Here is a 27,289-nt window from a genome sequence, read left to right as displayed (position 1 = left end):
TTCCTTTAGAGGAGGGAAATGAGAATGGGAAATATTTTAAAGGAAATAAACACAGTAAGAAGCTAAGTCTTAGATAGACCTAACAGGATAATGGGCTATAAACTAAATATGATTTACTCAATCTTCTGTACTTGAGATCTCACAAAAGCTTATAAGGGATATGAATTAAGCTCATTATGCACTAGACAACTGCTAGTATCTCTGGCATTTTCTCAAAACAAAGTTGTGAAAATCTATTCCGAGACCACAATTTATATAATATTCCTGGCTAATTAATTCCATAAGTTGTTGGTCAATTTTAACCCCTAAAATTGAAAATTCACCCCAATAATATAGAGCGATTTAAACTGATTTAAAGAGCACATTTTAACCCTATAAACTGGTATATTATAAATACATAGTTTAAAGGAAATTCATCACTATATTGAAAGGAAGACCATTTCTTCACACTAAAGAAATTTAAACCAATTTTATCCTGAAATATCCTTGGTGATCAACTTTGCAGGAGAGGGGAAAAAAATAAAGTGAATAAATAAATAAATCCTTAGCCCTGAAAAGTGCATGGCTCTGAGTCTCATGTAACTTCTCTACAATGACAAAGGAGAAAAACCAGGGCTTAGGAATTAGGCCTACTTCTGACAAGAGTATGATCAATACTGTTAACAAGGGCTGTGAAGTATTAACTAAAACCAGGTGTGTAAAATAGATGTGCCCTAGCCTCCATCTTTCTAAATCTCTCAGGTGCTTACTATTTATTCTATTCATTTTGTCATCTTGTCATAAACTATCTTAATTGGTGATTATATATTGTAAACAAAAAAAAGTTATTAAGCACTAGAAGTCGGGAACTATCTTTTTAAATTCCCCAGAACTCACTAATGGACGGAGGCAACCAAAGACTGAGGAAGCTATATAATATTCCTGATAGGAAATACCCTGAGAACCTACCAGACTCATTAGGGTCAACAGTACACCTGCCAAATGTCCTAAACCCTCTTCTGCACCGTATGTCCTTCCCCACTCCAGTAACTACCCAATACCCTTCCCACCTTCTCTACTCTCCCATCCTTGCCTAGTTGGCCTTGCAAACTTCTTTCTATTCTTCCTTCAAACTCCAGCTAAAATGTCATTTCAGGAAGCCTGTCTTGTTCATCTTCTTCCCCCAGACAGAAAGCTTCCTTCCTTTGTTCTAACTTTGTACCTTATACTTGTTTCTACTGTTCAATTTATCACACGACTTGTTTATATGTCTGCCTCCCCTACCAGACCGTAAGTAAATTCCTTAGATACACAGGCTTCTTTTTGAATCCCTTTTGCCCCAAAACAGTGCCAAGATCCATAATGGGTTCTCAAACATTTACTGAATACATGAATATCTGAAGCAAGGAAAATCAGTTGCCAGATGTCTAATGAATCTATAAAGCCTGCCTGCAAAAACCCATTGGTTGTTAATCAACTCCCAATTTTTCTTTCTTGAGATTACACATAAGACAAACAAGTTAATAAAGATTTTTATTTTTAAAGATAAGTAACTGATAGAATTAATTGCGGAAATAGAATTAATAGTTTATTTAATACAGATGCCAAATACATGGGAGAATCTCCCACTGGGATGGTCCTTATTGGAACCGACTTTCCAACAATCTCCTTCCCTACAGCACTCTGTGCCAAAACAGACACTCAACTGACAGGAAGCTGTAAGTCTAGTACTGTTTAAAGTCAGGGATACAAGCGGGACAACCTTTCAAGATACTTTATCAACCCTACAATTCCCCCAATTATTAAGATACAAGGGAACTAGCTTCATTCCATTGATAATAAGTGCCATCTGATGACACATGAATTTATTTGCCTGGCTAGTCAAGCCTGATTGTGACAGGCAGGGTAGAAAATAAAATTCAAATTCAATCACCTGTGGTACGCAGAAAAATGCCCCCCACCCCGCTCCCCCACACCAGCCAATGATCTCCACAACCTATTCCACAGAACTTGTAAATATGTCACCTTACACAGCAAAAGGGACTTTGTAAATGCGATTAAATTAAGGATTTTGAGATGGGATTATCCTGGATTATCCAGTGGGCTCCATGTAATCACAAGGGCCCCTGTAAGAGGGAGGCAAGAAAGTCAGGGGAGGAGATGTGATGACAGAAGCAAAGACCAGAGAAGAGAGAAAGATTTGAAGATGCTATGCACCGCCAGCTTTGAAAATGGGGAAATGCACCATGAGTCAAGGAATGCAGGCCACCTCTAGAAGCTGGGAAATGCAAGGAAAAGGATTCTCCCTAGAGCCTCCAAAAGGAACTAAGCACTGCTGACACTTTGATTTTAGCCCAGTAAGAGCATTTTTGTCTTCTGACCTCCATAACTTCAAGATAATAAATTTGTGTTGTTTTAAGCCCCCAAAAGTTTTGGTAATTTGTTACAGCAGCAACAGGAAACTAATGCAATGTCTAAGCAATATCTTCTTAGCCAGCAATGGTAATCAAAACTTACCTTCTAAGACAGAATGATCTCGAACAGCTTCTGCAGCTAATACAGACTTCCCACAACCTGCCATTCCATATATGGTGACCCATCCTGGTTCACCACGCAGTTTGAAGAGCTTCTGCTGAATTGCATTCACTAGCTTCCTCCTAGTAACAAAAACAACGGGCCTCTGTGGTACTCCACCTTCACACAGGACTGTCCTTACTGAAATCCAAAACAAAACAAGCATGAATGAAGAGAACTCTGAAATGGTTACTCAAGTAATACCATAAAAACCAAAGAGAGCAAGGCTGACGTCTCAGCCTCAGAATTTCCAAGGGAAGAAAATGTGGCTAGCATATTAACTTCAACTTTGATTTCTCAGAACACCCAGAACAAAAGCAAACAAACACCTCTCAAGATGACTAAAGACAATGAAAATCTCCATCTGTATCTGCCCTTACTCACCCTATTCCTACCTAACTCTCCAATCTTTTTCTCATACTAAAGACTGAGAAGAGATTGTAAAGGAAAGAATATGGAATTGCTTTCAAGAACACGTATTTCTAAAGATTCTTATTCTTTCCTATGCTTGAACTTGATAAACACTGAACTGAAGAACTTAAATAAAGGCCTATAAATTGCCCTATTATCTCTAAAAATTATGGTATGTATATTATTACCTCAGCAGTAGATAGTTCACTGGGCAAGGAAATGAGAGAGGTAACATAGATGCAAATAAAAATATTTGAATTGGAAAACGATAATTTTTTCACATGCACGATTCAGTGAACTGATCAGTCTCTCTAGCAGATTTCATCTACAATAAGACAAAACTGCAGCAATGGAGCCTTTATGATAGAAAGTATCATGGATACAAACCATATGAAGTTATTCCAACTGAATCTTTGCCACTGGAAGAAGAGATGACAGGAATGCCACCACGGAGAAGGTCGGCAAGATCTTTATACCCTTCATGTAGCAGGGCATTGTAGAATGATATATAGGAATAATTATCTTTTTCAAGTACCGTTTTAATTAGCATAGCTGCTCGTTGCCGTTGGGTGGGCTAAAAAAAAAAAAAAAGTAGTTTAGTATACTACAAAGAATATGTTTGCAACATAAATTAGTAGAGACCAGTACAAGTTTTGAAATAAATTCTAAAAATTTTTAAGAAAGCATAGACTGCCTCAGACAGCTTTACCTCATTTTTTACTTTTTCCTCCTCCGACACTGTTAAAACTCCATTACTAATCATGTGATCCATGATGTAGGATGTTTTGATGTCCCTTTCCAGGGCTTCTCTATGTTGAAGCAAACAATTTCGAGCTTTTGCATCCATCCTCCTTCAAATTTTTCCTTCTCTGTCAACCATGAGCTACAGGCAAACATCAAAATATCTGTCAAGCCAATAAAGACATGAAAAGATGTATAACCTCACTGGTAATGAAAAAATGTAAAGAAAATAAGACTTCTTTTGCAAAGATGTTTTTCCCTATTTATTTAAACAGAGTTTATTTAAACTCTCCTATGTGTCTGCCCACAGAAAGGAGGACGGAAGGGGGACGCTGAAAAGAAAACGAGCAGGCTGTCTGCACCGCCGGTCACTCTGTCCTCCCCTGGGCTTCATCTATGTCCTGGCTTTCCCCACTGGACTTTCATCAGCCAGACATGTAAAGATTTTTTTTTAAATAAACAAAATCTAATGCTTTCAAAGGTGTGAGGTAATGGGTATTCTTTTAAGATACCTGAGGAAAGTACAAAGTGGATGCAACTTTTCTGGAAGGCTATATAAGGTAAGATATGTTTAAAGTAAGCATTCTCTTTAACCCAGAAATCTCACTTCTAGGAATTTACCTCAGAGAGATATTCATATATGTATGCAAAAATATCCACAAAAAAAAGGGTTAATAGAGAGTGTTTAGGTAAGATAAAAATATTAAAACACCCTAAATGCCCATCATTCAGAGTATGGATTTAAAAAATTAGAGTATGTACATAAGATGGAATATTATACAACCATTTAAAATAAGACATCTCCATGTACTGACATGGAAAGGTGCTCATGACAAATCACTGATTGAAAAATGATATGATACAATATGATACATATGATACAATGTATAGCACAAAATATGTGTTGGTCTCATATAAATGCATAGAGAGATGTTTAGAAGTCTGTTCAACAAAATGTTTGGGTTACTTCCAAGTAGCAAGATTTGGGGGGAATTTTCCCCCATTCTTTTTTCTTCTTTCCTATACTGTCTTAATTTTTTTTCAATACACATTATCATTTGTACAATTTTAAAACTTCTTTTAAGTTAAGATTTTATAAACAATGGTCATACTAAAGTCCTAATATTTATAAACTACTTGATTTCTTTACCATCATTAAGACTAAATAGAGCACTCTTGGTATTGAGTATTAGTTCTCACTCAAAATGGATGTCAGCTGGTAGGTCTTCATTGGTAAACACATTTCTCATGTGCTTCACTAATTTTTCAGCTGAGTTGCTAACTATGACAAAGCAACAGAAAATATCCTCTGATGTCATTTCTTAGACTAGGAGGACACAAAGAATAATATTCTTCACAGTATAATACTCTTAAGTTCCTACCAACTTTATTTCAAATATGATGCAAATTTTTCAATAGGTATAAAACCCATATCAGAACATTTGCAAGTTTTTAAACAGAATCTATCCGATGTAATACAGTGAGTGTCTAAATGTATTTATTTATATACTCATTCAATAAACATCTGAGTCCCTCCTATGTGTCAGGCCCTGAACCTACAGAGATTAAATCATACCCCTGAAGGAATTCACAACCTGGTAGGAGAGTAAAATACAGATAATTATAATGTGATGTACTAAGCACCAAGAGATAAGCACAAGTAATTTTGAGCACACAGAAGAGGAGCAATAATCATTAAGCTTCATTTATCAATAATGCCTATAAAAAGTACCACCGAATGTGTCACTTTCAAACACAGGGAAATAGAGCATTTGCCTATGTTTGTCAAGGTTCACAAAATGCCCAGTACTGGCATGAAACTGATTGACAAAAGAAAAGGTTACGGTTACGATCAAGGCTATGGTCATTTTTAAATGTTAACGTTTTTATGATCTTAAGTTAAAAATAAAACGTCCCGGACTTCCCTGGTGGTGCAGTAGTTAAGAACCCCCCTGCCAATGCAGGGCACACAGGTTCAAGCCCTGGTCCGGGGGGAATTCCACATGCCACGGAGCAACTAAGCCCGTGCGCCGCAACTACTGAGCCTGCGCTCTAGAGCCCACGAGCCACAACTACCCAGCCCGTGTTACACAAGAGAAGCCACCGCAATGAGAAGCCCGCGCACAGCAACAAAGACCCAATGCAACCAAAAATAAATAATAAATTAATTTTAAAAAATCATATTAAAATATAAAACTTCCCTTAACTTTTCAGTAATAAAACTCTATTTGATAAAACAAAAATGAACTTTTTAGCTTTTGTCCAATAGCTAAGGCAAGACACACTCTGACCACCTGAAACTAGTTTCCAACTTTACCTAGCCCTATTAAAACTAAAGACGTTAAGTTTTATACGTTTTTTAACTCTGCACACATTTAGATATTCTGAACAAATTTTCAGTGTCCCACCTTTCGTAACCACATCAACATGTAAAGTCAGGCCACTCCAGGCTTATGAAATAAACAGTACAATTTCATCCAGGAAAACCGTAATAGTTGACCATTTACTCTTTAGATAATTTCACTTCCTGGTACAGTATCAGAATTATTAATATTTATTCCTTGAGCCAGAATTCTGAGTCTCTAAAATCGACTACTGAACCTCCGAAGAACCGGGTTCGGGGAGAAAAGCGAGGCGCAAAGTTACCCAAACCTTCGCACCTGGGTCTTCCCTGGGAAGAGAAGCCCTGCAGGGACAGACCTGAAAATCAAGGTAGGGGTGAGTGGTGGCAACGGGACTTCCGAAAGAAAATTCGGGGCTCGGGCCACAGCCCGGGGGCAGGTCGGGGCCTCACAGGTGTCTCACCTGGGCCTCCGCAGCCGGGGAGCACCTGAAGACCCCCAGGAACCTCCGACCTGCGGAGGAGGCGTCACCCCCGCAGGCTGCCCACGCAGTCCCGGGGCGCCGAGATGAGTATTCCAACCCAGACACAAAGGAAGGAGGGCCACTCGGACTGTCGTTCCTTCCCTCCTGCTGCAGCTGCACCCGGGCGGGAGCCCGGAGCCACTCCGGACGCCGCCGCGTCTACTTCAAGTCCTCGCGGGTCGCTGACAGCCCAGACGCCTCACCTCCGGCTCCCTCACCCCTTCTGCCCAGAAATAAAGCCAGCTTCTCCGCCTCAGGACCGTGGAGCAGTCAAAACCCGCCAGTCCGCCCCGCTGGGACGACGCGGGCCCGCGCATGCCAATAAACACACCCGGAACCCCTCCAGGAGGCAGTCGCCGCGCGCGCTCCGGCTCCGGCTAGTGCCCGCGCGCGCACAAAAAAGCCTCCGCCGCACCAACTGGGGCACGCCGCGCTCCAACGAAGGGCGGACCGAGGCGGTGGCGCGCTCGACGTGATGCGTGCTGCCCCGCCCCACTCCGCCCCACCCCGCCCCCCTCCCCCCGCGTCCCGGCTGCTTGCAAACACCTGGGAGCCATGGTTTCCTCGCTTTTATAGCGTTAACGCAGAGGTTTGGGGAAGCAGGATTGCCGCCTACCCCAGCTGGAGGAACTAGAAAGCGGGTGGCAGGGAGACGCTGTGGAGCAGCGAGGATGGCCAGGAGAAGAAGGGGGCTGGTTTCTGGGCGGTGCCAAGTCTGAAACGGGGCGCGGTCACCGCCGAGCCTTCCCACGGAGGCTTAGGAGGCCACGTCCCGCTACACCAGGGTGAAGAGGCAGCCCCGGTTTTGTCATCCTCAGGACCTCCAGACATGTCTGAGGTGAAAAGCCGGAAGAGGTCGGCGCCCAAGGGAGCCCCGGCAGAGCCTGGGAAGCGAAGCGAGGGCGGGAAGAGCCCCGAGGCTCGGAGCGGTGGAGGCGGAGGCTGGGCGGACCCCCGGACCGGCGTGAGCCTTCTGTCGCTGGGGACGTGCCTGGGCCTGGCCTGGTAAGTGGTCCGAGGCCGCCCTGGCCGTGTCCGGCCTCCCGTGGTCGCCCTCTCTTCTCGGGGTCCCGCGTCTGCCCCGGCCCCGCCTGGCTCGGCGTCCCGCTAACCTCTAGCCCCCACGGTTGCGGCTTCTGTTCCTCAGCATCGACCCCAAGGAAGGGACGGCCCAACCTTTATTTTTCCTTTCGCTCGTTTCTCGTGATTCATTTTGCTTTTGTACTGCTGGCGTGCCTCGATCACCTAGCTGGAGCTGAGGCCAAGGTTTGGGGACGTCAACCATTAAGAAATGCATTTTCGGCCAAATTTCATTAAGCGCCTGCTACAGGACAGACGCTTTCCCGTTTTTAGAACCCGTTACTTCCTGTCCGCTGTGCATTTGGGACAAATTTGCCCCACCCCATAAATGCCTAGTGGCAACGTTTGCAACCTTAAAAGAATTCATTATGATCTTAAAGCAACAAACGTTCATGATAATATCAAGTTTTGGAGGATAGCTCATATTTTGGTTATTGTGCATGCGTTAAATCTATTCCTAAGTTACAGATTGAGTTTTAGTATAACACTTTTGTTCACCTGAAACTAAAAACTTATAGTTTTTAAACCAAGCAAATAGCGATATATTGATGTCATAGGAAAGATGAATATTAAGAAATAACCTTAAAACCAACTTATTTTGTTTTCCTCAATTGTATTCTTTAGGATTAACCTATTTCGTTTTAATAACAAGACTGACTCTTTAGAATTCCCCTCCATTTTCACTGATTTTTGAAGTATTTAGAAGGTAGCTATTTATCTTCAAGAATAATTGGATTCCAGAAGCAACCCTGGATGTCCTCTCATCTAGAACATTTTTTCCTTTCTTTTGGCTACGTTGGGTCTTCGGTGCTGCGCGCGGGCTTTTTCTAGTTGCAGTGAGCGGGGGCTACTCTTCACTGTGGTGAGCGGGCTTCTCATTGCAGTGGCTTCTTGTTGTGGAGCACGGGCTTTAGGCACACGGGCTTCAGTAGTTGCGGCATGTGGGCTCAGTAGTTGTGGCTCGTGGCCTCTAGAGCGCAGGCTCAGGAGTTGTGGCTCACGGGCTTAGTTGCTCCGCGGCACGTGGGATCTTCCCGGACCAGGGCTCGAACCCGTGTGTCCCCAGCATTGGCAGGTGGGTTCTTAACCACTGTGTCACCAGGGAAGTCCTAGAACATTTTTGATGCTAGTAAATTTTGAAGTATACTTTGCTGATGACTCATCTTCAGTCAATAAAAAGATTTGTTACAATAAAGTGAAATGTTGATTATTAAATATTCTCTTCAAAAAGAGATAAATTGTTATTTTACTATATATTTGTTTATGGAATATTTTGATATTAAAAGAATGTACAAAATTTACTGTTTTAAATAAACTGCTTTTATGCCTTAAATTGTATGACCTTCTTCAGGTAAATCAAAAACTTTGTGCTAGGAAAGTTATTCAGTACTAGAACTTAGTAGGCTAAAATATATATGTTGCTTCTTTCTAGAACCTAATACAACTGGTTTTAGTTACTTAATTTGTTAATTCTCATCCAAAGATTCATATTCATATGAGATAAATTACATCAAAAAATGCTCAACTTTTCAATAATTTAGTTACTGTCCTGGGAAAACACACTAACAGGAATCTATAAAGGAAAACAACTGTTGAAAAGCAGACACTTCAGCTCAGAAATTTACTGTTAGTGCCTGCAGTAAAGATACAAACAAGTTATATTCAAGTAGGAAGATTTTATTTGAACTGTGTCTTTGCAAAATAATAAAACAATGCTCAAAGATTATTTCTAAAATGGGCAGATTCGATGATTGTTATTAATTGACTGTTAATTGCTCTTGTGAAATCTTTGGCGACAAGAGTTGAAGTATAAATACTTTGGTCACTATAGCAAATATGTATTCGTGGTAAATTTGGGAATTTTCTAAATAAAATGCAAACATTTAGCATCTCAAAATACTAAAAAGCACACTGGAATTATAACTAAGCCACTGACATTTTTACCACTAGTATTAGCACCTAAAGATTGGTCTGTCAAATCTTTATTGCATGCTATTGTACTGACACTGTTCTGGTTGTTAAAATACAAAATCGAATATATGTGCCTAAATACAGCTTAGGAGTACTCTAATCTTGTCTCATTAGGTTAGGGCAGAGATTTGAACCCTTGCACTGTCTGAGGTTGATTTCAAGGCATCACTATTTCAGTATCTTCAAACCATTAGTCTTTGGATCCTTGTTTGGAAAATAAACAGAGATAATGCAACAAAAGGGTGGTACTTGAACATCTTTTCTCTATTAAACAAAGTCCTGATAATCATCTTCTGTCAGCTTGACAGTAAGATGTTGGAGATAACAGTTGCCCAGAACTATAGGGCCTGAGTGTTGGTTTGCATATGTCATTTATAAACTCTAAGGAAATTTTCCACATAAGAGATTGAAGACATTCTGCTTTCAGAAAGTTTGTACAAGTTATGAAGGTACTAAACAAGACAAAACCTTAAAAGCTTATAACATAGAAATTTAGTCAACTAGAAGTTCCATTATAAAACTTTTAAGTTTCTTCTGGAAATTTCAACAGATTTTTTAATTGCCTTTATAAAAGTTTGTCATAGCATTTGTGATAATTATGTATCAGAAGTCAAAAGCTCTTTCAACCATCAGATAATTCAGCGTTTTCTCTATCTAATACAACTTTCTCTATAAATCATTTATACAGTAAAATCTTGGCTAACCCCATTTTTCAGCTTTTGTTGTTAGTGGAGTTTAATCTGAAAGACAGTTATCCTTTAATTACCTTGATTTTTAAAAATGGAATATGGTCTGTGTGTTCCTGAACTTTCAGTATTATGCTGAAAATGAAGTCGCTGTATGAAACATACAGCTAAATGGGTACTGACTCTTTCTCATTACTAAGTTGAAACAGAGCCAGAGAAAAATCCTGTATATATAAATCCTCCATCAGCTGTCTGACATCTAGGCCTCCTAAAGGAGCTATGCAGAGACAAGACTCCAAGGAAATGCATGGTTTATTCCCACAGGGCCCTGAATCTATATGAGTTCTCTGTAAACTGCAGTGGATTACGAAGAAGTCAGGAAGATTCCCTTTGTAAAGCCTACGCTAAGGTGGCCAATTAATCCGGGTCCTTTTCTCCTACATCCATACCTTCAAGATCTTTACCTATGATACTGAAAAGAGGCCCCAAAACAGGGTAAGAGAATGCTTCTTTTCCTATTAGTGGGTCTCATCCATTCACTTCATCCTTTGTTTGCTATAAACCCAACCCTGGTTCAAAGTGTGACAGGCCTGGGGCTTCTATCAAGTGTTAAGTAGAAGGGAGCCCTGAGCCATTTTACCACTCTAGGCTTGTCAGAGGGATGGGAAAAGCAGCTGTGCAAAGCAATTCAAAAGAAAGGGCCAAGGTATGTAAAGAGAATAGTTGATGTTGTATGTTCAAGGCACTTTAAGAGCTTTATTAATAATCTCTACAACACCCTATGAACTAAGTAGTTTTATCCCCACTTTGCAGATGAGGAAACTAGCAAAGGTAAGTTAAATAACTTGCCCAAGGTGCTTGTACAGCTAGTAAATGACAGAGCCAAAGTTGCCTAGCTTCACATTCAACCAGTATGATATGCTGTCTACCTTTGATATTAATCCAAAAAGAGGCCAAGATCCTAGAAATACAAATCCCTAGTCCAGAATTGTTTATAATCCTTTATTCTCCTAGAAGCTGTAGCCCTTAGCAGACCCTAATTGTTGTCTCATCTAAACGAAGGAAGATAGGGAGTAAGGAGGTCTTGAACTGCTCCTGTTAGAAAATGCCTCTGACTCATAAAACGGAAACAAAGCACCTTGGGCATAATCTGGATGCCAGTTTCAAAAATTAGTGTTTCACAATTGAAACCACCTTCTCTCAGTGTACATTTTTGGCTTCTAGAAAAATCATCCTCTTAATGTTAAATGAGTTAATATTTATAATGCACTTAGAATAGTGTCTGGCACTTCTACGTGAAAATTAAACAAATGTATTTTAACCCAGCATCATACAGACCACTGTTGATTATTTTCATTACTAGCACTAAGTAAACTTTATACTGTTTTTTGTTTTATCCACTATTCATATATAGAAATGGTGAATTTTATTTATTTTGGTGAGAAGCTAACCATGAAAAAAACTCTACAAATTATCATCAGAGATGGTCACTAATATGATAGTTTTCTTCAAGCTTTTGCTTAATATTTGAATTTTTTTTGAGGTACCACTGGGATTTAATATTTGAATTTTGAAGAGAAGTGTGGAGATAACATTAAAAAGATTAAATAAAACAAAGTCCTGTAATGAATTTTTGTGGATCAACCTTCATAAAAAATCCCTTTTATAATAATGATTTTATTCTAAATAAACACACTGATCTATAGGATAAATCCATGAGGTTAACACTGGAGTAATGGATGATAAAACTAGTTCCTGAAATTAGACATTTCTTTAGACTGTCTTTCTCCTTCATCTCTGTCTGCTGGTCTCTAAAAGCCAAGAATGAAATAGCCAGTCAGAAAAGAATTGTCTACACATCCTTCTTTGAAATTAGGATAATAGTGTTTTCTAATAACGAGAAGTTTGTTTAAAAGTTCATGTTAACACACAGGAGAAGTCAATCTGTACTAATTATGTAACCTGGGCTTACTTAATTCACTGTTATCTCAGAATAAACATTAGGCATCATCAAAAGAAATTTATTTCATCCAACATTGTAAATATTTGTTTAAAATGCAAAAACTCCATTTTAGTTTTGGACAGTTTTATATACAACAGTTAGCCTAATGATATTTACGAGTTTGATTCAGTCACCTCTCCGTTGAGTTTTGAATCTTTAAATGTTTGTCTTTCAGTGGAAGTCATTTTTACAATAAAGTGTCAACTTGTCGTTGTCAGCTTGGCTGGGAGATTTGAAAATTTACAATATCTAAGTCACATTCCCAAACCAATTAAGTCAGAATTTCTGTGGTAAGAGCCAGGCATTACACTTTTTTAAAGCTGCCAGGTGAGGGCTTCCCTGGTGGTGCAGTGGTTAAGAATCTTCCTGCCGGGACTTCCCTGGTGGCGCAGTGGTTAAGAATCTGCCTGCCGGGCTTACCTGGTGGTGCAGTGGTTGAGAGTCCGCCTTTCGATGCAGGGGACACGGGTTGGTGCCCCGGTCCGGGAAGATCCCACATTACACGGAGCAACTAAACCCGTGCACCACAACTACTGAGCCTGCGCTCTAGAGCCCGAGTGCCACAACTACTGAAGCCCGCGCGCCCAGAGCCCGTGCTCCGCAACAAGAGAAGCCACGGCAATGAGAAACCTGCACACCGCAACAAAGAGTACGCCCCGCTCACCGCAACTGGAGAAAGCCTGCGTGCAGCAACGAAGACCCAACACAGCCAAATAAATTTTTTTTTTTTTTTAAAGAAGAATCTGCCTGCCAATGCAGGGGATAAGGGTTCCAGCCCTGGTCGGGGAAGATCCCACATGCCACAGAGCAACTAAGACCGGGCACCACAACTACAGAGCCTGCACTCTAGAGCCGGCGAGCCACAGCTACTGAAGCCCACGCGCCTGCAGCCCGAGCTCTGCAACAAGAGAAGCCACCGCAGTGAGAAGCCCGTGCACCACAACGAAGAGTAGCCCCCGCTCGCTGCAACTAGAGAAATCCTGGGCGAAGCAACGAAGACCCAACGCAGCCAAAAATAAAAATAAATAAATAAATAAATTTTTAAAATTTAAAAAGTAAAGCTGCCAGGTGACTCCAATATTCAGTGAAGCTGTTGAACTACTGGACTGCATACTCACTCCTCGCTTCCTATAAAAGCTGCCACTACCTATACCAGAATTTATGTTGTCCTTACCAGAAGTGGGCATAAAATACTGCTTTAACATCCGAACTTAAATGTGTTTGAGTTAGGAAGTAGTGATTTTTTTTTTTCCCTTTTTCAGGTTTGTATTTCAGCAGTCGGAAAAGTTTGCAAAGGTGGAAAGCCAATACCAGTTACTGAAAATGGAAACCAACGAATTCCAAGGGCTTCAAAGTAAAATCAGTTTAATTTCAGAAAAGGTAATTATTAATTGGCATATTTGGGGAGATTTTACCATTTTTCTTCCCCATTGCCACCCTTCTACCCCAGTTGATAAATTCTTTTTTTCCTGCCTTTTTTTTTTTTTTTTTAAATTTAATTTCCTGCCTTTTAGACCATTACTACTTTAACTCTCACTGGTTTTCCTACTTCTTCACATTCTCCCTTTAATCCAACTTAGCTTACATTTCAAAAGGACAAGAATTTTCTAATATATGACAAATGTTATTGTTTAAAAAGACCAATATTGTCATATTGACGTTACCTCAATTATTTAAATATCAAGTATCTAGAGCACTGAAAATATTATTGATTTTTAGATATAAAATTAAAATAGGAGCACTTTTTGGACTGAGATCCATCAGTTTATTTATTTCCACTTGGTAAGCATATATATTCATATGCATATAAGAATGACTAACCTAAAATAAATATTGATTTTTATAGACAAATGAAAATTAAAATCCATGTCTATGTTGTGTTTCTTAAAGCTGCAAATACAGGTGCATTACTACTGTGATTCTTAGAAATGTGAGACAGATAAAAAATTTTTAACTACCACATGTCTCAGGAGAAGGTCAGCTGCAACCAATAAGTCATCATGTGGGCCTGGTCTGGCTACCAGAGACCAAGCTATCATTGGGAAACACAGCTTGTTTGTTCCTTTGTTCATCACTGAGCCTTTATGCAGTGATAAGGTAGAAAAGGATTTGTGCTTGGCCCCAGGGTAAGCAGAGATGTTGCAAAAATAGATAGAAATGAAATAGACAGCCTAAGTCCCTGCAGCCTGATGCACAGAATAAGCCTGTAATCCCCAAGAAGAGAAGAGTCATGGATTAAAATTATCCCTTATACATGCCAGTGAATTCCATGGAAGGTGAGTTTAGAGGCCTCTGGGAAGGTACTGCAAGAGTTGGTATTTTGACCTAGGGCTCAGGTTGGAAACTGTAGTTATCGAAAGCCCTCTAATCAGAGCAAACGTAATGATAGAAAAAGTTCCAGGAGATAGAAACTTCATGTACTTAAATGCTATTGAAAACAAATTTTGAAGAAAGATTTCCTTTTTAAATGAAAAATTTGGCAGCAATGAAAATGCTTTTAGTGAATCTCTGCCTTGCAAGCTTGGAACCTGGTAAGGAGGACAAAGATTTAACATATGATTAGAATTTGAAGTAAAATATTACAGGAGATAGATTAGAGCCTGGCCTGTCAGCTATCACTCTCAGTATCTCTCCCCAATAGCCCTCTAGTTTCCCTCTTCTAATATCTAATTGCTCCTAAGCAGCTGTAAGATGGAATACTGTGCTAAGGGTTTTTTTTTTAATTTATTTATTTTTGGCTGCGTTGGGCGTTTGTTGCTGTGCACAGGTTTTTCTCTCGTTGCTGCAAGTGGGGGATACTCTTCGTTGTGCGCGAACTTCTCACTGTGGTGGCTTCTCTTGTTGCAGAGCTCAGGCTCTAGGCAAGCGGGCTTCAGTCATTGTGGCACACGGGCTCTAGAGCACAGGCTCAGTAGTTGTGGCTCACAGACTTAGTTGCTCCGTGGCATGTGGGATCTCCCCAGACCAGGGCTCGAACCCGTGTCCCCTGCATTGGCAGGTGGATTCTCGACCACTGTGCCACCAGGGAAGTCCCTGTCCTAAATTTTTTGTATTAAATATACAGTTTGGTAGGCTGAGAATGTAAACCTAAGGGCTTCTCCATGCATAAATTAAAATACTCATTTTTTTCTTACTTTCCACTACGTAGCCAATTTTATAATGGGCAATGTTTTTAAATAAAACTAATGCAGATTTTAAAAATGCTTTTGTAAGCAACAAGGATGTATTTTATGGCACAGGCAAATATAGCCATTTGTTTGCAATAACTTTAAATGGAGTATAATCTGTAATTCTATGTTGTACACTTGAAACTAATATAAGATTGTTAATCAACTATACTTCAATTAAAAGTAAATAAATAAATGCCTTCGAAGCAGATAATTAAAATACCATCCTAGGATCCAAGAAATATTGTCTTCACGTAGTTTGTTCTCTCCCAGTCTGCCCTAGGAGTAGTTTAACAATAGCTGCCTCTTTACAAAGCTGGCCCTAAAGGCCAGCTTAATGCAGTAGGAGGGGAAAACAACTAGACATGGGCTCTCATCATAACTGTATGACTTTGGAAAAATCACTTTAACTTCTCTTGACCTCTATTTCATCATTTATTAAATGAGAATATCAAGATTTGTGTAAGGATCAGATGAGATACAATATATATGCAAGCTCTTTGAAAACTTCCAAGCAGTAATAAATTTAAGATATTAACTTCTGGGGCTTCCCTGGTGGCGCAGTGGTTGAGAGTCCGCCTGCCGATGCAGGGAACACGGGTTCGTGCCCTGGTCCGGGAAGATCCCACATGCCGCGGAGCGGCTGGGCCCGTGAGCCATGGCCGCTGAGCCTGCGCGTCCGGAGCCTGTGCTCCACAACAGGAGAGGCCACAGCAGTGAGAGGCCCGCGCGAACCGCAAAAAAAAAAAAAAAAAGATATTAACTTTTGTAACAAATGAAAAACAGACTCTAATGGCAGCCCATAAATGCTAGCTATTGTGGTGTACTAGTCACTTACTGTTTGCAGATTAAGTCTTGAGACCTTTGTTATCCTGAAAAGTTGATCTTATAATTGGAGTCTCCTGGGTTATACTGCCTCCAGGTTATAGTGATGCTCTGGTGAGCAGCCTATACAAGAAATTACCTTGGATGAAGATAAGCTTGTCTGTGCAAAATGTTGCTAATAAGACAACTAAACATAACACTATCACCAATGTACAAGTATTTCTCATAGTTGGTGTTTTTAAAGGAACTTGTATTATAGCTACATGTATACATTAAAAATAATTTTTAAACAACGTTTCAGAGCAATACTGTTATGCATTGTTCCCAGCTATCACCTGGAACTGCTTCAGGTCCTGATTGGGGTGGACCCAGGAGGTTTCTGGCCATTCTTCTTCCTTAATATCAAGAAACATGTTCTTTATATCCTGAGATATGGGGACTACAAAAAGGCATAAAACATGGTCTCTTCCCCTAAGGAATTTAGAAGCTCTCATAGCTTCTCCTGGCTAATTCATCAGTATAGGGACTATACTGTATCTTTGTTTTTATATCCAGTGTCTAGCACAAGGTCTGGCACAGAGCGAACACTCAAGAATTCTTGAATTATATGCGCTAAATGCCAAATAAGTGGCAAATATGTAATATGATCGATTCTACAGGAGTTCAGGCTCTCATGGCTAGGGTCATGGAAGAATGCTGCACTGAAGACCTGAGACCTGGTCTGAGCCTTGAAGGAAGGACAGAACTTAGCTAGACAAAGAGGAAGGAAAGCTAACATATAGAGAAGTTATGGAATTGGGGACTTCCTCCTAGAAGTGTTAGGAAACGTTAAGGGGTTTTTAATGTTGTACCATGATGTACATAGCAGTTTTTAAAACATTAAATCTGGCTGTAGTGTGTAGGATGATTTAGAGGAAGTAACTAGAAGCAGCTATTAGATAATATTTCTATAGTATTTTCCTTGATCATTGAAGTTCGGTTTGGATTGCCCTACGTAAGTGCTTCCATAGCTCTTTCCCTGTCACAGCGCACGTAGACTTTGCTTTCTCCCCAGTTAAACTAAGCTGCTTAAGGGCAGAACTGTGTCTTGTACAGTATTATGTCTTCAACATAATGCTGCAAACATTTGATAAATTAATGATCATTTCTAGGCCTTCCTGTAGTCTGTTAGGTTGTTATCTTTGTGTGAGTGTAGGCTAAGAAAGAGGTCCACAACCTGGTCCTTCTATATTCTGGACATTTTAGGAGATGCTAGGAGCTTACCATAATTTATAGATACTTAGAACACTTCACTGTTTGACATCAGTTGTCTCTGTAAACTGATTTTTTATTCACTTTTTGCCTTTGTGATAGTTACAAGATCTGATTCTGGTAACTTTTCTGCAAGAGGTCAGTCAACATTTTTTTTTTCAGGCAGAAAGTCTTCCAGAATCTTAGAACTTAGGAAAGTTAACAAATTTTATTACTAAGTCAGTTTCTAAAAAGCCAAATAACTATTAAAATGACAGCTAAGTTGCTTTCCATTGGAATAAAAAAAGGAAATGTGATATACTTCAGGCTTCTTTAACATTATTTTTCTTTTGAATATCCCTCCATGAAAATGCACAAATATTTAGGATTATAAGTTCAGATGTATACAGTTGGCCCTCCGTATCTGTGGGTTCCCCATCCAAATATTACATGAGGGACTTGAGCACCCATGGATTTTGGTATCCACAGGAATACCAATGCCCCACAGGTGGATACCTAGGGATGAGGGACAACCGTATTTTTCTACCATAGTGCTAATCTATTAAATGTGTTTAAAACATGTTTTTAACAACTTAAATATGTAACAATTGTTTTTGTCTCTATGATTCTTATGTATTTGGATATTTTAGACATCTTCAGAATTTGAACTTGGCAAGTGATTGTTAAAGTGTGTTTCCCTAATATAAAAGTTATTAAGTAGCCTTGGGAATTGTTTTGTGTTATAAATGCAGCTTGCAACTACTGAAAGTATCCTGCAGGAAGCTACATCATCTATGTCTTTGGTGACCCAGTTTGAGCAGGAAGTATCCAGCCTCCAAAGTATCATGCATGACATTCAGAATAGTGAAGAGATGCTCACTCAAAAGATGCAAAGCCTTAATGAGAAATTCCAGAACGTTACAGATTTCTGGAAGGGAAGCCTAGAAGAAATGAATGTTAATACAGACATTTTCAAATCAGAATCAAAACATATACATTCTCAAGTTACTGTCCAAATTAACTCAGCTGAACAAGAAATAAAATTGCTCATTGAAAGGCTAAAAGATTTGGAAGATAGCACACTAAGAAATATTAGAACTATAAAAAGACAAGAAGAAGAGGATCTTCTGCGAGTAGAGGAGCAGCTTGGCTCCGAGACAAAAGCACTTGGAAAGTTAGAAGAGGAACAGCATGCTCTCTTTGCCAGAGATGAAGACCTGACTAATAAACTTTCCAGCTACGAACCCAAAGCTGAAGAATGCAAGATGCATTTGCCAACAATTGAAAGTGCTATTCGCTCTGTTCTCAGAGTCTCTCAGGATCTGATAGGGACAGAAAAGAAAATGGAAGACTTGACTCTTCAGATGTTTAATATGGAAGATGATATGCTGAAAGCAGTATCTGAAATAATGGAGATGCAGAAAACCCTTGAAGGAATTCAGTATGATAATAGCATATTAAAGATGCAGAATGAACTGGATGTTCTAAAAGGAAAAGTTCATGATTTTATAGTATATTCAAGTACAAGAGAAAAGGGGACTCCAGAAGAATATAATCTAGAAAATAAAGGAATTGATAGTGATTTTTGAATGTACTACATTTATCCTGATGAACCACATTATTATACATAACCTGATTAGTTCCATGCTTTTGAGTTATTTTGATATGCTTCACTTTACCCTACATTATTGGAAAATAAGTGAGGTATCCACACAAATGTGTTATCCAGAGAGTCAAAGCTTATCTTTTTAAGCAATAAAACTTATTTCATTTTCACCATTTTAAATAGAAACATTTCTAAAATATATATTTCTCTACTTTTTTGAAGCAATATACTTAATATTTTTAAATGTTTTTCTAATAATTAATGGACATTATTGTGAATTTCATGTCCTATTGGACCCAAATATATTAATGTCCTTAGGAGCTATTGAGGGGTGTTTACCTCCTCACTCAACCCCAGTTTGCTATTTTTCAAACCTTCTGTCTATTTCTTATACCTTTTCTGTCGCCTGAAAAAGTGACCCACTGACCTGATCTTACTGTCAGGTTGATCAGTAATGTGTTCACCTCAGCCAGTTTTTCATTTCCTTTGCAGTTTACTGCAGGCTAGGAATCCAGACAACCAAGTTCATAGGAATTTTGTCTAAAATAAAAGAGAACATGCCTCAGTGAGAGCCTGTAATGCTTTGCTATGAATTAATATGCACTTTTTGAAAACTATGGAGACTGGGAAACATTTTTACTTTTTGTTAAGGTTCTAAACTGTTATAGATACTTGTAAGAAATTTTTTTAAAGAGTAAGTGTGTTATTTTTGAAAGCTTTCCCTATGAATTAAGTGTGCATCCTGTGAAGTATGGACTTTGGTACTATCTTTGTATACCTGGGCGTTTTTTGTTTTTTTTTTTTTAAGGTTCTAACTGTGTTACAGACTCTTGAGTTTGCTAGGTACATGATCTCTAGATAAATTATTCTACTTACAATAAAAATACACTAATACGCCTGTGGCCTATTTTAAAGAAGAAAAAGCAGCATAATGAGATATGATGTGATAATTAGGGTAACTAAAATATGTCATTATTTTAGAGTCCCCAAACTAATTACCCAACCAAATTTGTTTTACATAGTGAGTTTATTTTACACAAAATTATATAATAGAGTCACAAGGAATAAGATATGGACATATTGAGATTAAATTAAGGGCAGGTCTAGACAGATTTTTGCAATAATGATAATCGGAAATGTGCAAGTTTGGGGAAGCACCTAACACTTTTATTGGTAAACTGATGTATCAAGGGTGTCCAAGGTTGGTGTTGAGAAAACTGAGTTAACTGCATTTGAAAGTACTGTTCTAACAACATGTTTCTTCTTGCCAATAACCAACTATAGTCCCAGTTTTATAATGCAATTTCAGTGGAATTAAACACAAAGAACTTGAAAGAAGTCAGTTACAAAAGATAGTTGTGATCAGGTGGTTTTAGTATGTAAATCTGTACATTTTTTGAAAAATCCCAAATAAGTTCTACTTTGGGGTTAGGAAGGCCTATGGTAGACACCATGGGTCATAGGCATAGCATTAATTTCTGGAATATTAACATTAAATTTCGTGACTTCTGAATATGTAAATTCTTGTCTGTGTGCACTAACAAAATTGTATTTGTTTGCTTTTATTTTCACGCTAATAAAATAGATTATAAAGTTAACTGGAACTTTGTCATTTCAACCTCCATCCTGCCAGGGCATATGTGATCTCTTGTACTCTTTACTTTTATTTATTTATTTATTTATTTATTAGTGTGTCATCAGATTTGATACATCATTATTATTAACTAGGGTATGTACCATAGTAATGGTTACAGAAAATAAATGGAGATAAGGTGGCCACTGTGCTCTACAGTGACAATTACAAGGGAAACAAAAACTGCCCTTTTATAAGTATTTCATGAGAAAATATTGTGTACATGTATGTACACATGTATATATTCCTTTTTTCAGGGGTTTTCCTATAAAAAATTGTCACTAGAGAGATTTAGATGTACCTAGTTTGTCTTCCTTTGTTTCTTAAATTCATTTATTTAACACAGATACTTGAAATTTCAAAAATTTTCCTGTGTATCAAATATTAAATTGCATTGTTAGTTTTTCCTTTAAGGAAGATTACCATATCCTAAGACACATTTTTGTATCTTTGTAATTAATAATAAATTTTACATTAAGTTTCTGATAGAGAGTAGTGTCCATTTTTTTAATTAGCACATATATATCACTTTTACAAAACAAACACCTAATTTTCTTAACCCTTCGATGTAAAGTTAAAATGTATATTTATAGTAATATTTCCTTAAATTTTGCCTAAAGATGAGAAGCTGTTGACTAAGTGTATTTTTATATTTTATAATGAAAAATGTTGATTTATTAGCCTGTATGGATTGATAGAAAACTAAATTTGTAAGATACAAAGTTAATGGCTTTTTTTTTTTTTTTTTTTTTTTTTTGGCTGCACCATGCAGCTTGCAGAATCTTAGTTCCCTGACCAGGGATTGAACCCACACCCTTGGCAGTGAAAGCCTCAAGTCCTAACTGCTGGACCGCCAGGGAATTCCCAATGGCATTATTTTAATTTTAATCTAATTGTAGGTCTTCGTGTGAATCTATAATCTTGACCAAAGATTAATGTGATGTCATATTCACCAAACATAATTTTTTAATGTATTTCTCTGTAGATTTACCTCATATTTGCACAGTTGGCAAAAGCTCTGCAAATTCACCCAGTATCTGTGTCACTTCAGCTATGAACTGCTAATTTAACACAAATCAAAATGCTCCATCCCAGCTTTACAGAGCAGGGAAGGATAGAACCGACATTTTGGAGCCTATTATGTGTCACGCTGCTAGGAGGCCTATATTCGTCATCCTAACAGCTCCGTGTATTGAGTATCTGCCCTGTCCCAGGCATTGTGCTAGGCACTTTGCATGTGAGAATCACAGATTCTCACCACAGCTTTGCCAGCTATGAGACCCCTTTTACAAATGAGGAAATTGAGGCTCAGCAAGATTAGGAATCTTACAATCACACTGCTGAGTCTGTCCAATTCCAGAGGCCACTGACCTCCCACTATACAGTGCAACCTGCTGCTGTTCAACCAGGGAGGGAAAAAAAAAAAAAAATCACAGGAAATCAGCTGTCGGTAGAACTATCTTGAGAATTCAGAAAGCTATAATTCAGTCAAATGTGCCCACTACTATGTTGCCATTAAACTAGACTATAAGTCCCTCAAAAGTTGTAACTGTGACCTAAAATTATTTGGGCCTTGGGCATAAGAAAGAATCAATAAATGTTTAGGGAAGAGTGAGAAAGCAGTAGAGGAGAAAAAAAACCCTAGACTGGAATCTTCTAATCTAGGCTTTGCCACTGACTCTCTGTTCTTGGGCACTTTATCTTGGGGCTCAGTTTTTTAATTTGTAAAATGAAGGAATTGTATCAAATAATTTCTAAAATCTCTCCTGGCTTTAAGTGGTTTTAAACTTTAAAGATCAATAAAATTTCCAGGTCCCTTAGTACAGTTCAAAGATCCTTTAGCAAAGTTTTTGGAAGGCTGATTGGACCCACAAATCATTTCCTTGACTCACGTTGTTTTGCTTGTAGATCCAGACAACATTTAACATTGCAGGGCAGCATCTAGCTTAGTACCTTGCTCATATGATAGGAATAGGAATATTAGTCAGTATTCAAATTACTGGGTGAATCTTTCGAGCTACCAATAGACTCCAACTCTTCTGTTCATCTTAGGCAAATAGCTTAAACAAGCCATTATGTAATCTTTAAACATAATTCAGTGAAACAATTTCTAGGCTATTCCTATACTGTATTGAGTTTCTATTTTAGTGAAGACTAATAGAAGTTAGTAATAAATTGCTTTTATAGCCTACCAAGTGTGACAAAGAGGCTTACTACCAGTTTCTTAATGATCTTATACTTCTAAGAATAAATTTAGCCCTTTCTGAGATGTCTTGTTTAATGCTGTTAAGCTACCTCTACTCTACCAGATTAGATACATTAATAAATGATAACCTAGTAATGAAATAGATGAAAGTAAGCCCTCTCCTTTTACCTTTGAAAATCTCTTTCAGCAAATACAATTTATTGCAAAACCTTCCCCTAAAGAATAAAACTTAAGGTTTTGCACTCACTGCTTGATTTCCTTCCTATATGTGGCTATTCGTTACTGTCATGCCCATGATAATTTTTTCACAGTCTAACTTCTCTACCAAAAACAAACAAACAAACAAACATTTTGGGCCACCATCCCCACCACTAATCAATGTAGCATAAACCTATTGAGAAAAATCCTAAAATATATTTTGGAACCAAATGTATATGATGGGGCAAGAAGGGGGTATTGATGCTTTGAATTAACTTTTCTACTGCCCCATTTCAGATTGTCATTTCTTTGCAATTATATGACTGCTCCTTTTTTAAGCTGCCATAAAAATAACATTCCAAGCATATTAAATATTTATTTGCATTAAGTAAAACTAAGTTAATGTTACCAAAATAACCCCAACAGGTTACCTGAGTGAACCAGGCAAAGGCAGTTTAAGAAAGATGATTCATAAAAAACATATTGAAGAAATACAATTATTTTAGAAAAAACTTGATGTCTTTAAACTGCATTTTTTATTTTGTAAAAATTTTTTCAACCTGCATATTTGTTTTTGATTCCTCATTTTTTCTGAATTTTAAATAATCCATTTACTGACATTTTCTTTCCCAAACTAAGTGACCAACTTTCTGAAAGCAGAGTCAGTTCCTGATCATACTAGCACATATCAGCACAGTAAACGTTGTTGAATCAAGCTGGTTTTGATTAGTAGAAAGCTATAGACAATCTCCACTTTAAAACAATGTGTTCCTAGAAAACAAACTGAAAGTTATATGTGCAAAAGTGGAACTGACTTACATGTCATAAATGGGATTCCTTTTTTCAATGTAATCACAATGTATATCTGTGTTACAACACAGGCTTTGACAATATATTTTACATTTCTTTAATTTTTTTTCTTCATAGTTTAGCATACAGTGCACAGGCTTAAGTTAATCTTCTGATTGAAACCTAATTGAAACCTGACAATTCCTATGTGTTTTATTTTTTTAATTAAATAAATTTGACATATAACATTGTGTAAATTTAGAGTGTACAACATGATACTTTGTTACATTGATATAGTCAGCCTTGAGAAAGGATATCCTGCCATTGGTGACAACATGGATAGACCTCACACATGTATGTTTTAATTTTCAATTTTGTATTGTTTATGATACTTACCCTTCTTATCACTATAATCAACACTTTAATATTCCCCTTTCCCTCTTAACTTTATTAACTAATGGCACAATGCAATAAAAATTCAAATATTAAAAATACAATAGGGCTTCCCTGGTGGCGCAGTGGTTGAGAGTCCGCCTGCCGATGCAGGGGACATGGGTTCATGCCCTGGTCCGGGAAGATCCCACATGCCACGGAGCGGCTGGGCCCGTGGGCCATGGCCGCTGGGCCTGCGCGTCCAGAGCCTGTGCTCTGCGACGGGAGAGGTCGCAGCAGTGAGAGGCCCACGTACCACAAAAAAAAAAACCCAATAAAATAAAATAACTCAATTTCCCCAAAACTGCTATATAAACACACATACACATGCACACAACAACAAAAATAACAACTTGAAATGTTGCCAGGCAGTTGTGTGGCTCAAAATGTTCATCAGCTGATTTGTCCAAGTTAAACCAAAACAATTTAGAGACATCAGTATTCAGTGGATGCTGGGGAAGGAGGATGGCATTGAAACATCCAAAAGTTGAGAATCACTTGTATTTGGAATCATGGAATTTTAGAACCTTGGAGATAGTGCTTTGTTTGTTGTTTTGTTTTTTACATACTATCGTCTCTATTAAACTACTGAACTTAGTTGAAGCCACAACCGAAGCTGTACTCATCTTTATGTTCCTCAGACTTCACATGCCTGACAACACACTAGGAACTTAAGGATTACTAATTGAATGGAATTAGTTCAATACCCCAGAAAAGTATTCATAAAAGTAATAGGACAATAAAGTCCCTTCATTCTAGCACTTGTTGTACCTACCATCAAACTTGAGTTTCAGAAGTCATGTTGTCTTGTTTGACCCCCGAAATTTACCAAAACTCATCTAGAGGGGGCTTCCTCCTCCCTTCTCCAGCAACTGAAGATACATCATTTTCCCTCATTTAGCTCATTTTGTCACCATGCAGAGGACTGATGCTGCAAAAATAATTGGAAAATGTCATTTGCAGTCACATGAAATTTCCTCAATGTTTTCCTCCCTATTCATTAGCAATACACTTGATGCATCTTTTACCAAATGCTTTCCAGAAGAGCAGTAACTTTATAGTTTAAAATAACACCTAAAATTTAAGTTGAATTTTAAATGTTAAGCTTTTACTCAATTTAATTATTCTGGTACTATATTTTCTTACAGTGTCAGAAGTCTGAAGCTATCATAGAACAATTGAAGTCTTTTCAAATAATTACTCATTTAAAGCGTCTACAGGAGGAGATTTATGAAGTGAAAACTTGGTCCAACAGGATAACTGAAAAGCAGGATATATTGAACAACAATTTGACCACTGTTTCCGAAGATGTTACGAAAGTAGACCAAAGTACAACTTCCATGGCAAAAGATGTCGGTCTCAAGATTACAACCATAAAAACAGATATGCGACGTATTTCAGGTTTAGTAACTGATGTAACATCATTGACAGATTCTGTTCAAGAACTAGAAAATAAAATAGAAAAAGTAGAAAAAAATACAGTAAAAAACATAGGTGATCTTCTTTCAAGTAGCATTGACCGAACAGCAATGCTCCGAAAGACAGCATCTGACAATTCACAAAGAATTAACTCTGTTAAGAAGATAATTTCTGAGCTACAGAGTGATTTCAGCAAGCACACAGATAGATTTTTAAACTTAGAAAGTGACAGAGCTAAAGTTCTGAAGACAGTGACTTTTGCAAATGATCTAAAACCAAAGGTGTATAATCTAAAGAAGGACTTTTCCCGCTTGGAACCCTTGGTAAATGATTTAACAGTACGCATTGGGAGATTGGTTACTGACTTACTACAAAGAGAGAAAGAAATTGCTTTCTTAAAAGAGAAAATATCTAACTTAACAATAGTCCGAGCTGAGATTAAGGATATGAAAGATGAAATAAAACACATTTCAGATATGGATTAGCTTGACATTATTTAGATTAGACTGAAGAAACTTTTTAATGGGACCTCTGTCATGTTATAAAAAGACTGACAAGTCAGAAATAATGAAATTTTGGAGTAAATACTATTTTGTATTTGATTCTATTTTGTACAGTAAAAATAAAAGTTTTTGAAGGACTGAGCACTGGATTTTCCAAAATAAATATGCTCAAATGTATTTAAAACTTTATATAAAACATGTTTGCAGGGGCTTCCCTGGTGGCGCAGTGGTTGAGAGTCTGCCTGCCGATGCAGGGGACACGGGTTCGTGCCCCGGTCCGGGGGGATCCCACATGCCGCGGAGCGGCTGGGCCCATGAGCCATGGCCGCTGAGCCTGCGCGTCCGGAGCCTGTGCTCCGCAACGGGAGAGGCCACAACAGTGGGAGGCCACGTACCGCAAAAAAAAAAAAAAAAAAAAACATGTTTGCAACTTTATATAGTAAGAACCTTATGCATCCCCCTTACATATACATGCATATGTTCGCACACATGCGCGCACATGCACACACACATACACACTCAGGGTCTGCCAGTCTAGCGCTGGAAAATCTAGATGGGGCAGGATCTGAATCCCCACTTGCCCTCACTAACTGCCAAGGAGCATAGTATGTGTGGTTGGGGCCCAGCTTTAGAACTGCCCATCAGGATCAGGGCTGTAACATATATTATCCATTTAGAGTAAGAGAAACTAGAAAGGTCACAACCAGGGAGCTGCAGGAGAAGAATCATGTAAGACTTCCTGGGTCCTTTATGGCTTTAGGAAACAGGGAAAGGTCACCTAAAATAGGGTAGGGAAGTGGCATCTAGAGCAGGGTTTGTGGGGTGGGGGCAGCACAGATTGCAGGGGGCTTGCCAAGCCTCAGATGGAGGCTGCCCCAAAGCAGCACAACTCATGTGTGGTGTTGATGTGACCAGAAGCAGCCAAAGCAAAGAAGTTCTAACATTTGAAACAGCATCACATTAGCAATTCCA

The 27,289-nt window shown here is 38.5% G+C and overlaps 2 protein-coding genes across 13 annotated transcripts in view; one reads left to right on the top strand and one right to left on the bottom strand.

Moving 5' to 3' along the window:
- Window positions 1-27,289, bottom strand: part of APAF1 (apoptotic peptidase activating factor 1) — a 119,488-nt gene that overhangs the window by 80,796 nt on the left and 11,403 nt on the right. For 6 of the 10 annotated variants that reach the window (XM_067009938.1, XM_067009935.1, XM_067009942.1 and 3 more), the window contains exons 3-6: window positions 25,171-25,326; window positions 3,674-3,869; window positions 3,352-3,538; window positions 2,497-2,694 (exon numbers count right to left, since the gene is read on the bottom strand). In XM_067009938.1, coding sequence (XP_066866039.1) covers window positions 2,497-2,694; window positions 3,352-3,538; window positions 3,674-3,811 — 523 coding nt within the window. In that variant the 5' untranslated portion in view covers window positions 3,812-3,869; window positions 25,171-25,326. Of the gene's footprint in view, window positions 1-2,496; window positions 2,695-3,351; window positions 3,539-3,673; window positions 3,870-6,510; window positions 6,953-16,314; window positions 16,389-25,170; window positions 25,327-27,289 lie in introns of those variants that run through there. The other 4 variants (XM_067009939.1, XM_067009934.1, XM_059081902.2 and 1 more) reach the window with 4 other exon arrangements.
- On the top strand, window positions 7,095-26,492 carry IKBIP (IKBKB interacting protein). 3 transcript variants are annotated; one of them, XM_059081974.2, is made up of 3 exons: window positions 7,095-7,575; window positions 13,572-13,689; window positions 18,284-20,735. In XM_059081974.2, the coding sequence occupies exons 1-3, from the start codon at window positions 7,400-7,402 to the stop codon at window positions 19,118-19,120; spliced, it is 1,131 nt and encodes a 376-aa protein (XP_058937957.1). In that variant the 5' UTR covers window positions 7,095-7,399; the 3' UTR covers window positions 19,121-20,735. The 3 variants fall into 3 exon arrangements, with proteins under 3 accessions (XP_058937957.1, XP_058937958.1, XP_066866045.1); XM_059081975.2 differs by lacking the exon at window positions 18,284-20,735 and adding an exon at window positions 25,544-26,492 and having other exon boundaries at window positions 7,111-7,575; XM_067009944.1 differs by lacking the exon at window positions 7,095-7,575 and adding an exon at window positions 10,688-10,802.

The sequence above is a fragment of the Kogia breviceps genome, chromosome 12 (genome assembly GCF_026419965.1).
Source record: "Kogia breviceps isolate mKogBre1 chromosome 12, mKogBre1 haplotype 1, whole genome shotgun sequence".
NCBI lineage: Eukaryota > Metazoa > Chordata > Mammalia > Artiodactyla > Physeteridae > Kogia > Kogia breviceps.
The sequence above is the reverse complement of the archived record's forward strand: the minus strand, read 5'-3'. Positions and strand labels throughout refer to the sequence as shown.